This window comes from Ptychodera flava, chromosome 7 (genome assembly GCF_041260155.1).
Source record: "Ptychodera flava strain L36383 chromosome 7, AS_Pfla_20210202, whole genome shotgun sequence".
Lineage (NCBI taxonomy): Eukaryota > Metazoa > Hemichordata > Enteropneusta > Ptychoderidae > Ptychodera > Ptychodera flava.
Window position 1 is genome coordinate 13,606,972 of NC_091934.1, and position 15,044 is coordinate 13,622,015.

Consider the following 15,044-nt stretch of genomic DNA (forward strand, 5'->3'; position numbering starts at 1 on the left):
GCACTCTTGTCTGCCACATTTTCAGCTACTAATTGGAAGTTACCTCACTATAAGAATCTCCAGCGTTTGCCATCTCTGGCAAGGCCTATATTGTATATGTCAGCACAAACCAGGACACCGCTTCAAATTTATTTAAGCTTTAAGCTGTACTTTTCGATGATTTTTTAACTACTTTTGTTTTAATATCAAGTACAACTTCATGTTCTGTTCCTATAAGAAAAGTTGAAATACACAGTATTCAGCTTTCATTCTGCACATGCGTAAACTGCATCGTTATTGTTGACAAGTTAATTGTCGTCCGGACCATAAGCAAAATGTAAATATTCATTATGTATGATGCATGAATCATGCACAAATTCAATTATTTTGAATTATACCTCTGTGCATGACCTTTTACTTTAAAACAAGTGATGCCATTTTTATTTACCATTGTGTCAGTACAAATCAATCATATTAAAAAAATTCAACAATAAATCAGTAACTTCTTTGCATGTTGAATTTTCGTTGATAGCAATACAAACTTCATTTATGCTAAATGGCGACTTCCGGATAACCAATTATATTGATACTTTGGGGTCAATATCGTGTTTCATTCCATAACCTTTGCAAAAACGCATGTTTCGTAAAACTATCGGAATTTTGTATTAATCCACAGTTACTGCTTAAATCAACATGTATAAAGTACCGACTGAGTCCTGGTCTATAATATGTAATGTATAAGCACAGTCTCTTGTGGATATAGGTTAACGGCGAAGGTCCCTTTAACAGCCATTTTCATTACAGGGTCCTCGCCGTGTACAAATCCACAAACGACTGTGTGTCTGTAGGAGCATGGGACATGGCAACCTCAGAACAATTAGCTTTGAAGAACGAAGTACGGTTTGCAGAGCAATGTACCATCTAAGACCACATTATTCTGTTATTTATCGCATTTTTTTCTGAATTATCAACAGGAACACCACTTTCCGCTGAGAGGATGTCGTCACTAGGCTGCTTTTTTTAAACACAAGATCTTGGTACACTAAGGCGGCTCATATCTGACCCTACTCGCCAGCACAGAGGTACCGGGTAGAAAACGATACTGGGCCGTTGACATTCAAGCAGCATAACAATAACGGGTTATATTTAGGCTTGCAAAGATTTAAAATAGAATAGATATGTGAAAGGTAATATCCGTATTGTATCTCATGACGTTTTGCTACGAGAAAAGGCTCCAACAACACAACAAAACATCCCGTGTAGATTTGAGCGCATGTGTTGGGATACTAGTATTGTTATCCAAAAATGTCCAGTTTGAATCTATCTAGAATGAAGAAGAGTGTCAACACTGTAGCCGTCAAATTGTGCGGTAGCGCCACACATACTGGGGGCCGAATGTAAAAAAGTAAAAAAAATATAATTTACACATTCACGCATAGTTTAGAGTTAGAACAGATGGAAAACATATACACAAATATACATATATGAGGGCCCTGAGGAAGATAAGCATCTTTACTGAAGCTTACCAGGCTACCCTCGTTAAACAAGGTTTAATAAAGGTTTAATATATATATATATATATATATATATATATATATATATATATATATATATATATATAATATATATATATATATAATATAATATATATATATATACTGAGAATCTAGGAACTTGTAGTTTTCACTCTACAGGCTGTTTCATGCGCTAAGCAATCATCAGGAGTGAGGGTTTGGCGGGAATTGAACTGTTTATATTGTGTTGCAGGTGGGCATGCATATTCAAATAAGCGGTTGTGGCCAATGGCAAGTCAGTTATTAATGAGGAGGAATTTGCTGCGGTGTCTGCATTCTGAGAGGAATTCTGCTCGTTTGTTGAGGGTTGATTTGCTATCTGAATAAATAATATGGAGATTTTCTGTTATGCAAAGGTTGCAGCGTTTGGTTTATTTGAATAGGGGGGAGCTCTGTCGATAATTGACCATTTGATGTCGTAGTTTATGTTGTTGCCTTTGAGTTCCATATGAATTTTGAGAGCTCTGTGCTATTTCTGTGCTTGGGAGTTTTGAAAGTGTACTTGTGATACGTGTATCTTTGTTTGAAGGTTGAGTCCGTGAGTCCAATGTAGTGTTTCTGATCGTTGCTTGTGGTACAGTGGCTTTGTATATTACTGAAGAGGTGAGGCAGTTTCCTGAAAGTGGACAATCGTCTTTTTTTGTGGCAGTTGCACCACTTCTCTTGCTCCCTGTCTTTATGTAGTATTTGGTTGTTGTGGGGCTTTGATTATACTTCCCATGTTTCTGGAGCAACTGTAGCTTACTTTTACGTTGTTTTTGTTGAAGAGCTTGTGTAGACGGTGGCCTTCTGGAAAGTGGGTCTTAATCAAGTTCAGGAATGTTCTGCCGATGTTGGTTTTAACTGCCTTGTTGAACGGGGGATTGTACCAAATGATTCGTCTGCTTCGTTTTCTTTTGTTTTCGTTGCTTGGTGACGGGGGCTCGTACTTCATTTTGTATGTGTATCCACTTTGTTTCAGCGCCTTTTCGAAGTCGGGGGCTGCTTTCTTGAATGTTGTTTCACAATCTGAGAATTCTGCTGTTGACTGAGGTAGGTATTTGTTCCAGGATTGGCGGGGGTGGTTGGATCGCCTGTCGACGTAGAGAAGCTGGTTGTTTGGTTTGCTGTATGGTTGGTAAGAAGCATTTTCCTCAAAAAAACACAAGACACCGAAGAGAGGAGGGAAACATTCGGCTTCAAAACCAGTAAGTACCCACCCCAAAACGACGAGATGAAGGCTTTTGAAGATGTCCAGAAAATGGTATAAACTGTAGAATTCCGTGATGTCAAGTGCGAATTCCAAAAGCGACTCAAACAAGACCTGAAAATGATAAGAAATGTTGATAAACTTATCATCCCGGCCGACAAAACCACAAATTTCTACAAAACATCCAAGGAACATTACGATAAACTCCTACACGACAACATCACTAAATCATACAAAAAAGTGAACGATGATAGCATCTACGAAATCAACAAGGCGGCCAAATCCATCACCGAAAAGCTACACATTGAAGACAGGGTTGAAACAATAGCAAAGAAAGAAGCCTTCATCACCCTAAAAGACCACAAGGACAATTTCATAAACAAGCCAACCTGCAGACTCATCAATCCATCCAAAACAGAAATCGGCACCATAAGCAAGACAATTCTTGACCGCATAAACCAAGATGTACTCTCCAAAACCAATCTAAATCAATGGAAAAACACGTCAAATGTCATAAACTGGTTCAAAAGCATCCAACGGAAAGCAAGCAAAAGTTTCATCGCCTTTGACATTATAGAATTCTACCCGTCAATCACAAAGAAATCGCAAACAGAAGCTATCCATCACGCACGGAAATACACCGACATCTCCGACGAAGAAGAAGAAATCATAATGCACTCAAGAAAATCCGTACTGTTCAACAATGATTCCGTATGGACCAAGAGAAACTCAGAAGACATGTTTGACATAACCATGGGAAGTTTTGACGGAGCTGAGATATGTGAGCTCGTCGGATCGTACATCCTCTCCCACCTCAGCAAGAAACTCGGCAAAGAAAACACCGGCCTTTACCGAGACGACGGGCTCGCCATCACAAGCAGTAAATCAGCAAGGCAATGCGAAAAACTGAAAAAGGAACTCACCTCCATTTTCCACGCATTTGATCTCCGCATAACTATCCAAGCGAATATCAAGACCACTAACTTCCTTGACGTAACATTCAACCTGGAAAATGCTTCTTACCAACCATACAGCAAACCAAACAACCAGCTTCTCTACGTCGACAGGAGATCCAACCACCCCACCAATCCTGGAACAAATACCTACCTCAGTCAACAGCAGAATATCAAACATCTCAGATTGTGAAACAACATTCAAAAGCAGACCCCGACTTCGAAAAGGCGCTGAAACAAAGTGGATACCATACAAAATGAAGTACGAGCCCCCGTCACCAAGCAACGAAAACAAAAGAAACCGAAGCAGACGAATCATTTGGTACAATCCCCCGTTGAACCATAGACCCTCGAGAAAAACGGGACAGGCAACTGCGATAGAGAACAAAGGGTCTATGGGATTAGCAGCTTGCGATCTATCTTTGAATAATTAAGAGGTGTTAATGGGTCGGGGACTGCACAAGGTCCGGTTCATAGACACGTGCATGCGGGTATACGGTAATAATGTTTTCGGATTACAAGTTATTTCGGATTACCCGCAAGTCCATTTTTAGAAATAAAAGTGTTACAACTACTTTGAGAAGGATTCGTCAAAATGGTTTTAAAGTACTTTTTACATATTGGTAGCGAGATTCGACGCAACTAGAAGTCTGCAGGGAGTCAGTATGTTGCTGTAAAGTGACAAAGTTTCGAATAGAAATCCGAAACACATACCGCTGCAGTTCCAGACTTGACAGCAGTTGACATCACAGAGTTGTTTACATTCCGCAATCGTCCGTGTATCTTCGAATTTTCCCTCGTTTTTGCAGTTTTTTAACCATCGGAATATTTTCTGTGCGAGGAGTGCTCCATGATTCGGTAAAGTATGTATGTTAACTACTGAAATGTTGTTGTTTGAAAACTGTGAACGGCCAAATTTACGAGGACAGCGTTCAGCTTTGTGTAAATGCATGTCTACCTTACTGCTTCTGAATCCATCAACCGATGGATAGTCCCGATTTATCACGAAGTTTCTCCTGACAGCGAAAGTCAGTGTTACAAATGTATTTTCTAGTACTTTGCGGATGTAAACACGTGTAGCTTATCCGAACTTTGGTGTTTCTTTAGGCTAAAACAGTACCAAAATGTTAGAGGTCGTGTATTTGAGCTCCGATGGAGTAGTCATTTTTTGTGTTCCTGATTTTCGTCAAATGTTGCGTGACAGATGAAATAAAGGTCAGATTTTCGTTTCGCAGGACTGGGGAAGTGTAAACCTGTCTAACTTGTAAATGTTTCTTGTTATCGGTGATTTTTATGGTAGGGAATGTAAACTTATATTGTAGATATCTAGCAAGAGTTTTCTGTAGCGTCTATGGCTAAATGTACACAGTTTTTATCGTCTAGTTTTTTCCCGCGTTGGCTTCGGCTTGAATCCAAAATGTGATCTTCATCGTTACAAGAACATTCACCATGACTAGTATCAAAAAACCCTCAAAATTCTCTGTGTCATTACTCGGAACGTGCCATGCAAGAGCAAACTGTACATATTCAGAACGTCAGTTTGATCGTTAATGAGATTCAGTGTTAAGTACGAAGTATTGTTGTCAGGGACCGCTCTTGGCAAATAAACTTTAATGTATTCAAAGATAGATCGCACAAAGAAACCTCAGCAGTTGCCTGTCCCGTTTTTCTCGAGGTTTTTCTCGAGGGTCTATGGTTCAACAAGGCAGTTAAAACCAACATCGGCAGAACATCCTGAACTTGATTAAGACCCACTTTCCAGAAGGCCACCGTCTACACAAGCTCTTCAACAAAAACAACGTAAAAGTAAGCTACAGTTGCTCCAGGAACATGGGAAGTATAATCAAAGCCCACAACAACCAAATACTACATAAAGACAGGGAGCAAGAGAAGTGGTGCAACTGCCACAAAAAAGACGATTGTCCACTTTCAGGAAACTGCCTCACCTCTTCAGTAATATACAAAGCCACTGTCTCCACAAGCAATGATCAGAAACACTACATTGGACTCACGGACTCAACCTTCAAACAAAGATACACGTATCACAAGTACACTTTCAGAACTCCCAAGCACAGAAATAGCACAAAGCTCTCAAAATTCATATGGAAACTCAAAGGCAACAACATAAACTACGACATCAAATGGTCAATTATCGACAGAGCTCCCCCTATTCAAATAAAACCAAACGCTGCAACCTTTGCATAACAGAAAAACTCCATATTATTTATTCAGATAGCAAATCAACCCTCAACAAACGAGCAGAATTCCTCTCAAAATGCAGACACCGCATCAAATTCCTCCTCATTAATAACTGACTCGCCAATGGCCACAACCGCTTATTTGAATATGCATGCCCACCTGCAACACAATATAAACAGTTCAATTCCCGCCAAACCTTCACTCCTGATGATTGCTTAGCGCATGAAACACCCTGTAGAGTGAAAACTACAAGTTCCTAGATTCTCAGTATTACCGCCCTGCAGAAATGCATTGAGCACTATACTTTGCCTGCATTGACAAGCAACCATTTTCGTATATATATATATATCGAGCATTTGTCTTTACAGACATTTTCTATATTTTTGAAATAAGCATGAATGTGTAAATTAATTTTCTTACCTTCGGCCCCTCGTGCACACTGTCGCTTTAAATATGATGCATGGCGAAGGCCCCTGTTAGCATAGATAGGGGGCCCCTTCTCTTTACCTAAAATACAGAGACTTTCGCCGTGTATCAGACTACAATGAAGGGACTGTTGATAGCACAATTGGAGCGAAGAAGTCATCGATGAAAGAGTATTGACATTGCGTGCCAACAAAACCAGAAGCGTATACTTGTGCACATTGGCGTCTGTCTCAGATTATGTTACATAACGTTACGTTGTTCATTATCGGTATTTGTTTTGGGGCAGGATAGAAAGCGACTGTCTGTGCGGTACTTTGTTTAGTCACGGGAGCCAGGAGAGACAGGGGATGGATTTCGATACAATTCTAGCCTCTTTTGGAGACTTCGGACCGTATCAGAGGAAACTGTTCGTGTTTAATGCGGCTTTTTTTGGTGACAGTACCGTTCATAGTATTTGCGCAAGTCTTCATAAGCGACGATGTCGACTTCGTGTGCCTGGCTGGGATTCAAAATGGGTCGTCCACGAAGGCGACGTCCTTCAGAGCAACTCGGATCGCAGAAACGAAAGGCGGGTGTGGTATTCTTGAGAACTCAATCACCGGAAACTGGTCTACGATATACTCGAGTAATGACCACTTATTCGGACAAGCAGATAACAGCACCTCGTCCTATAGCACGGACATTGAAGGGCAAATATGCGCAAAATGGGGTTACGACTCATCGCAGCATCAATCCACCATAGTCACTGAGGTAATGTTTGTGATACACTACTACGCATTGCTTCGTTTCGGTCTGAACTATAGACTGAAATTTTAAAAATTGCGTTTACTGTAACATGTCTCTGTAGATTATATGGGTCTATGGAGACTTGTCCTGTTTTTTTACTCTCTGCTAAGAAGCAGAATTGGGCATATTCATTATTGTTAAAATGCGCAAAAATAGTTCTAAAGTGTACAATAGGCATTGTTGCGAAATGTTTGCAGTTGTTGGTAGTGGATCTTGCATTCATATTTTAGGATCATGCATGAATATGCGTGAAGATAAGGTATTTTACGGAGTGGGGGACCATTTGATCTCGGAGATAGCTGGGGGAAACGGATGTGACTGTGACAACTATTTTATCACCTGTCCTGGCAGTAATATTTTTTTTACGAAAGTTACCTTGAAATCATTTTTTGTCGAGTAGCGAGATTAAAAGCAATTTTTAACAAAGCCATAAAAATTCAAACATGTTGGCTGCAAAATAAAATGTCCTTATAGTGACAGTAGTTGTAACTATTGTTGATTTTTTTATTATTTAAATCCTCAGTGTATCAGGTAATATTTCTTATTCTCCTCTCCAGTTCGGACTAAGTGCTAAATAACAATGCATTGTATACATGTATAATGGCTAACATTCTTGGTATATCACCATGGAGAGTAAAGCAACAAACTGAAGTAAAACCGAACAAAATTCTGAAAAAATAGGAAAGGTTACAGGTTCCTTGCCCTTAACATTTTATTATGTAATTATGTTAAAATATGTATACCTTTGCACATGCACATCAGTGACTTTATTTCAAAGCTACACAACCTTCAGATCTGAATGCAGAGATACATTTAGTTAAGTCAATATCCCTGCTTGATGTGCAGCACATTGCTTTCAAAATATGCAGTAGGGGATGACTGGTCTTTACAATGCTGCAAGCCATTGCCTTCTCTTGTATTTTCCTTAAGTCCAACATTGCATACTATGGTAAAGCGACGCTAAATTTAGCAATACCAGGACAGGTGTTTAGTTTGTGGGTGCATCATGCGGGCCTTCCAAAAACTGACATTTCATAATTATTTGATATTTAACATACACAAATCATGGAGAATGTAACTTCTATCTATCTGCAATGTCCTATAATTTTGTCTTTATTTTAATTGGTGGTCATAAAATCTTCCCAGAAACTGTTTATGTAGTTCTTTTGAAAATCACTTCGCTTGTAGCAACAAATGTTTACATTAACATACTTAAACTTGTGACAAAATTAGCTCCGTTAAGCTTTTCAGAATATCAAAACGATATTTTGGAGTAAATGCTTTTCTGATTGCTTGAAGTTTGAACTTTGGTTTTCAGATACCAATCATTCCCAGAAAATTGGCGTTTTATAAAACGTTATAGAAAATTGTTAACGGACGTTTTTAAAGGGGCAAAGTCCTCCTTGTTTTACCTTATGTGGAGTGATACATAGGTAAACAACTTGCAAATAAACAGAATACTAGTATACATCCATGTAAACTTAGGTGTTTGCTTTTTCATGGCATACACTCTGTGCAGCAGAATAATTAGTATATTAGTTATAAACCAATCTATGAAAGCTTGGCCATAAATAGCCGCCGTAGGCGGCAGCTTGGAGACTACTGAAGACACAGTCTACTGTCTCAGGGTAACTGGAAACAGTTTTTTGTACAGCTTTGAAGAATTTTTCCATGCTTACGAGGCAGAAATTATTTCCTAATAAATGGCCAGCATTGATTTTCATTTCGGAAATCCTCCAGCCCTCTCCCACAATCAAATGATTCACCCCGCATGTCAGTGATCGATTCAAGGCTACGTGCTATGATTTCGACAACGAAACATGTCTACTTTCGAAAGATAAACAATGCAGCGGTGACACGTCAGTTAACGTGTTGCACTAGGGCTACTGTCATACCGATGTCTGTCTCTCTGTTTGTCTTTCTGTGTGAAATTAATATCTCAAAAAAGCTGTCGGGATTGACCAGAAAGACCATTCTCAAAAATGGCTGCACCGAAGTTGATTAAATTTATCAGTGACATTGACAATATCAAGACCAGAGCATACTGAAAGACGTCTTGAACTATATGTCACCTAGTTACCAACTGCAAAGTCATTGGCATCGCAATCTTAAGGTTTATTAGCTTGTCATTCATTCCAAAAGGACTGCTCTGCAGTCTATCTGATCTGCAGACAAAACCAGCGTCACCAGAGGGATTAATAAATACGCAAGTATACAGTACATACTCATTGATACTGTTTTCTTTGCAGTGGAACCTAGTATGTGAAAGAAAATGGTTGAGGGAACTCGCCCAGTCTGCAGTCTACGCTGGAATGACGGTCGGATCGGGCATCTTCGGAACAATTTCGGATAGGTGACTATGATCCACCATCGTTAGAAGCGTGGCCTTTCTAGGAAATTATCTGATATTTATCGATGACAACAAATCGGCCTCCTGAGCCTTGTATTTATAGTTTCGCAGCACTATGATTGTTGTACGTTGTCTATTTTTATTGATGACAGTTTCACGTGGTGACCCACAATCCATTATAACAATCGCACATGACTGCCTCTTTAAAAGTCGTTTTGGAGGCTGTCTGTTCAGTTATGATAGATTAATATGATCGCCTATGTTCATAGATGACAATTTTCTCGTCATGTATCGTAGTTGCGTATGCTATATACTACCCAGACTTTATTTATAGCAATTAAACAACTGTTCATTCATAGAAGCAGGTTAAATAAACAGTAACTCCTATTCATTTCTGATCGTCGTACATAGGAAACCCTATTCATCGGTGGTAGTTCCTATAATAGCTAATGTTCATTTGAATCAGTGGTAACACTGTACATGATATATATTGACGGTGGTTGCACGTGCTGATTTTTTGTTCATATACATTTATATCAGAAACGTTCCTTTCTTGAGAGATTTTATTCGCGTTTTCATTAAACCTCAGCATCTCTCAATTTTAGATAACACAAAATGTTCCCAAATGCTCTATGATTCATTCTACTTTCTAGGTATGGGAGATTGCGGTCGATTTCCTCGGCCTTGCTTATACAAAGTATCTTTTGCTTCCTGTCAGCGGCATCGCCACATCTCGCCATCTTCATTTTCTGTCAGTTCATCGTTGGGTGCACATACCCAGGTGTACTGGTGGCATCGTTTACATACGGTATGTTGAGTATAGAATCTGAACACAGCCCCGTATTTTTATTGCAAAGTAACAATATAGCGCTTTTTGTAGCAAATCTACGCCTGTATATTTGTGTGCTATGATATTCTGTTTACTATTTACATTTGTTGCAGTTTCCAAATAATTCCAGTATTCGGTACAAATGCGTCACCTTTTCATGCGTTTTTGTAATTTTTAGTAATATCTTCGACAAATTATGTCCGTGACCTAGCTATAATTGTTTCCAATTTATCAATCGACCAGCAAAACCGATGGGTGAAAGAACTTATCATGGAAAGGCAAAATGTTATAGTAGTAGTAGTAGTAGTAATTTATTATAGTGACTAGTGATAAACACCAAGCCACAACGGGCTTATTAGTCACTTTAAAATAAAGTTAAATACATGTGAGGAAAGCTGTTCCTAGAAAATCTAATACAAACAATTACATTTTCACAGTACAAATCAGGTAAGTCATTTGAAAACCAAGATCAACGGCTGAAAATTAACGCGTTATATATGTTAGCGATTGTCGTCTTTTGTAAGCTTTACAAATGAATTTGATTGTACGCCCACTGGCGTTATTAATTAAAAATCGAATTTCTGAACATCTGAGTAATCTTCAAAGTAATTCCTGCTTACGCCTCAGAATCTCAATTTTCTGTTCAAGCGTTTCCATAGCAAATTTAACAAGCCCAGGGGAGCTTGGGCGTCGGGAACGCAGACGGGCTACTTTTACAACTTGAACCTGTGGTAGATCACTCAACTTACTCAATATATCATCAACTACGTGCATTAAATTTTCATCCGTTCCTTCCGGAATATTCGATGCAATAATGCAGAGGTCATTATTATTCAGCGGGTTTACCTCGGCCGCACCTCCGTTGTTCCTCAGCTCTTGTTGTCTCGTTACCATTGCTTCCAGACCCGTCAATTTTGAGTCTATTCTTGCAATATCTAACACAAACTCCTCTCTCAACTTATCCATTTGAGTATTAACGATTTCATAATTTCATTTCGGAGTTTATCTACTTTTCCCTCCAGACCTTTCTGACCAGCTTCCAACTTACGTAATATTGTCATCATCTCATTGTTTCCAGCCTCCACGTTGTCGGTTTTACCTGACGTGTGTCGTGGACGTTTTCCTGTTTTCTCACCACTTATTGACGATGCCATAGTGTATACTTTGTCCACTAGGTGGTTGCAATATCCTTAACCTTCACGTGTCAGCTACGAAATGACGAAAGTTTGTCGGTAAAAATCGCAAAAATCACCGTTTTTCAGGAGTCGAAGTGCAGCGAGTGTTACTCGGGGGAACAGCGCCCTCAGGACAATATCAATATCATTTCAATTCATTAACTTTTCCTGAAGAATGATCGGAGGAGCGGATTTTATGGCTGAGCTTTAAAATGTTGAACGATTTGGGCCAACGCATGTTACCTAATGATAAAAAGTCATAATTATTGCATCTACAATTAAATTGGAGCTCAGTAAAGGTAATGTTCAAATTCAGATGATGTTCATTGGACGTAATATACTGTGCATAAACGAACTTACTTTAGGAACTTATTAACCACTTGATGAAGTGTTGCATAAGTTTAAAGTATATGGAAGAATTAGCATTAATAAATTTAACCATAGAATGTTAAAGATGAGATGCAATCCAAGCAAGCCATATATAAAGCATGGATTTAATATATTTTTTAGAAATTGTACTTTTTTGATTCATTTCACCCTCTCACAATTAACACACAGTTATCGAATGGACCGGACCTTCAAAGCGAGCTATCATCGGAAATATGCTGGCGTTGATGTTTCCAGCGGGTCACATGATCTTTGCTGTCCTTTCTTATTTCCTGCGGCACTGGAGGCTTCTACAAATTGTTGTGGGAATACCTCAGTTGGCGCTGCTATTCGTCTTCTTATTCAGGTGCGAGTGTCTCGAACGGTTACTTTTCAGAGGGGACCTTAGCCGTCTGCTGTCTTCATACCACAATCCAACTGTACTCTCGCTACCTTAAATAACTTTTGCCTTGCGAGGGGGGAGGGTTAAACTACATGATATTGAAATGATGTGTGTGTAAAATGTCGGTTTCTCACGACAGCAAGAGTCTTGGAGAGGGATAAAAACTTTATTTACACAAATGCAATCGCTACCACGGTAATAAGTTCTATTTGATCGTGAAAGTAGCTAAACTCATTCATCTTTCCATCTCTTTAGGCGTTTCTGGCATCAAATTCATGTATAACCTAAACTTTCAATTTGCTTCTGCAATCTTATATGTTTTACCATACCGGTAGAAATCGGCCATATTGACAATATGGTCGACTGCCTGAGATTTTCATGACTCACTTAGGTGGCAAAAGCGTACTTAAGGTAGCGAGTATTATATGGTATGGTTGTGCACAAATGGTGAAATCATTTGAACCTCGCCATCTGTATGAGCCCATGACCCCGGGTGACCTTGCTTCCGCCCAATGCCTTTAAAGTTAGAAGTAATGCGACTTTTCAACCATTAATGGATGCAAACTTATCTCTCAATTCAGTGAACACTTTTAATCGTACGATTTGCGATGAAGGTCAATGACTCAACAATTTCAAAAAGCATCAGAATGTAAAGCCTAAACTCAGGTGACGAATAAAAGTAAAAGTGCCCCCGTTCTACTCATAATGATGACGTCACAAGTTTTTGATCTGACGCAGTTTTAACAAGCGCTCTTAACAGGACACAACTCGTGCCAAGTACAAGTGACTATGTGAAATATAGATTGAAATTGCAATATTTTCGTATTTTTTTATATCGAAGACTTATTCCAGAATCGCCAAGATGGCTGCTTTCACTCGGGCACGTGAACGAGGCTGATATTATCATACGAGAAGCGGTGCGGACCAATCAAAAGACACTGCCAAGTTCCTATTTTACGTATACTAGATTATCATCACACGTAAGAAAATAAGAGCAAAATATTTGTGTGTTTTTTTTCTTTTTATATCTTTCACCATCGGATATGAAATAAGTGTGTTAACTTATTACAGGCTGAGAGGGCTAAGTGCAAGCGTATTTATCAAAAACTCGCGAGGTTATATTTGGGTGCTGTGTTCGAGATCCGTATCCCATGTGGTTAAGTTGCTGGTGGAATGTTTGTGTACAAGTATTTATTTTTCATAAATACCAGAATATCCGTCGCATGAGTGCTCTCCCTACCTAGCGTCCTCTTTTTGCCCTGCTTCGAGCGACCGATTTTCCAATCTGGTAACCTTGTGTGTTTTTTGACGATTTCCGAGATATGACATCGAGTATATAGACCCATCATCAATGGGCTGGACTTTTCATTTATCAGGTATCTCGCGCGCTTTTTATAAATTAAATCAACGAGAGAGAGAGAGAGAGAGAGAGAGAGAGAGAGAGAGAGAGAGAGAGAGAGAGAGAGAGAGAAACAAACAAACTAATAACACCAGTTTGTAAATGTACACTGTCCCTCCATCATGTGATCAAGGGATTCTTGTCTGCATATAATTGCATCTGCAGACTGAACTTTCTAATGAAATCGTAGAAGTGACATAAGTATGCATGCGTCATCCAAAAAGTCGTCGCGGTCAGACGTCACTTCTGAACAGCACTGAATACTTGTTGGGTTTTCATTTATCTATCAACTTAGGGTCCAAATAAGGTAAAGACGTACAAGCAGGAGACAAGTTCGAAGTCAACTACAAGGACAACGAAATCCTACAACTTCACAGATCTGTTCAAAACTCCGAAACTTCGACAAACCACACTAATCATTTGTGCAACTGGTGAGTTATTAATATTCACCTATTTCGTGACTATTTAAATTCATAACGGCATGCATATCAGCATATCAGCAATAATTATTCTCGAATATTGGCCATTTTTAAAGTCATTGAATGTCTGTACATCCAATCAGAAACTGTCCGGAGAGGCGGAACGAGGCTATGACACATTGAATATTTTTACAAATGTACATAATCCTAGGATGCCCCGCTCTTTCATAAAGCTATGGGGCCGGAAGGCCTTCTCGGAAAGTCCCATTTTTTAAAAATGAATATTGGGCCCTAGATGCGCCGAATGCCCCAAATACATAAATACAAGAGAGAAAGAACCAATACAAGAGAAACTACTGTTTAAAAGGCGTAGGATGGCTTCCATAAAATATTAAACGCAGGGGTCATCCAGTCTGCAACTGCGCGACTTTCTCCTTGAAAACTGTCTCTTCCTAGAAATTGACGATGAATGTCGAGCAACTGAGAAGCAAATTTAGAATTTGATGCCTGATACGTTAATAGTTCACTACTTTCTTAGCTTTCAAGTCACCTTACGACTTTTGCCAAAAAAATTTCTTTTATGCGTCCCTTCGTCTGCATGAAGCTGCTTCGGCCGCGGTCACCTGTTAAGGTATAGCCGCCACTTTAATTATGCAGAAAGATCATGTTGAGATATGTTGTGCGTGACAACATACCCGTCTTATGGGTCCATACGCACAGCCGTAGACAGGGCGATCACCTTCCCTTTAAAGGCACATCGATAGAAAATTTTGAATTGAATCTCAGACTGCCTACCTACACCTGTTCGGGAAATCCCCTTCAACCCGCGCTCTGCACACGGAACATCTATATGCCGCATAATTAGTACAATCATTATATTGCCATCTTCTTCCCTTGAACTTGAAAGCCAGGTCGTTGGTATGTTCCATTCACACAACTTACAGATTTATTTCTATCCGTTTATGTCGTAAGCCAACATATGTTAAGACATATTGCT

General features: G+C 39.3%; 1 protein-coding gene across 1 annotated transcript; it reads left to right on the forward strand.

The window, feature by feature from the left end:
- The first annotated feature begins 5,134 nt into the window (after nt 1-5,134).
- LOC139136263 (organic cation transporter-like protein) lies at nt 5,135-14,544 on the forward strand. The gene is made up of 7 exons (XM_070703991.1): nt 5,135-7,070; nt 9,356-9,459; nt 10,110-10,264; nt 12,019-12,193; nt 13,071-13,209; nt 13,924-14,059; nt 14,504-14,544. The coding sequence occupies exons 1-7, from the start codon at nt 6,738-6,740 to the stop codon at nt 14,542-14,544; spliced, it is 1,083 nt and encodes a 360-aa protein (XP_070560092.1). The 5' UTR covers nt 5,135-6,737.
- The last annotated feature ends 500 nt before the right edge of the window (nt 14,545-15,044 follow it).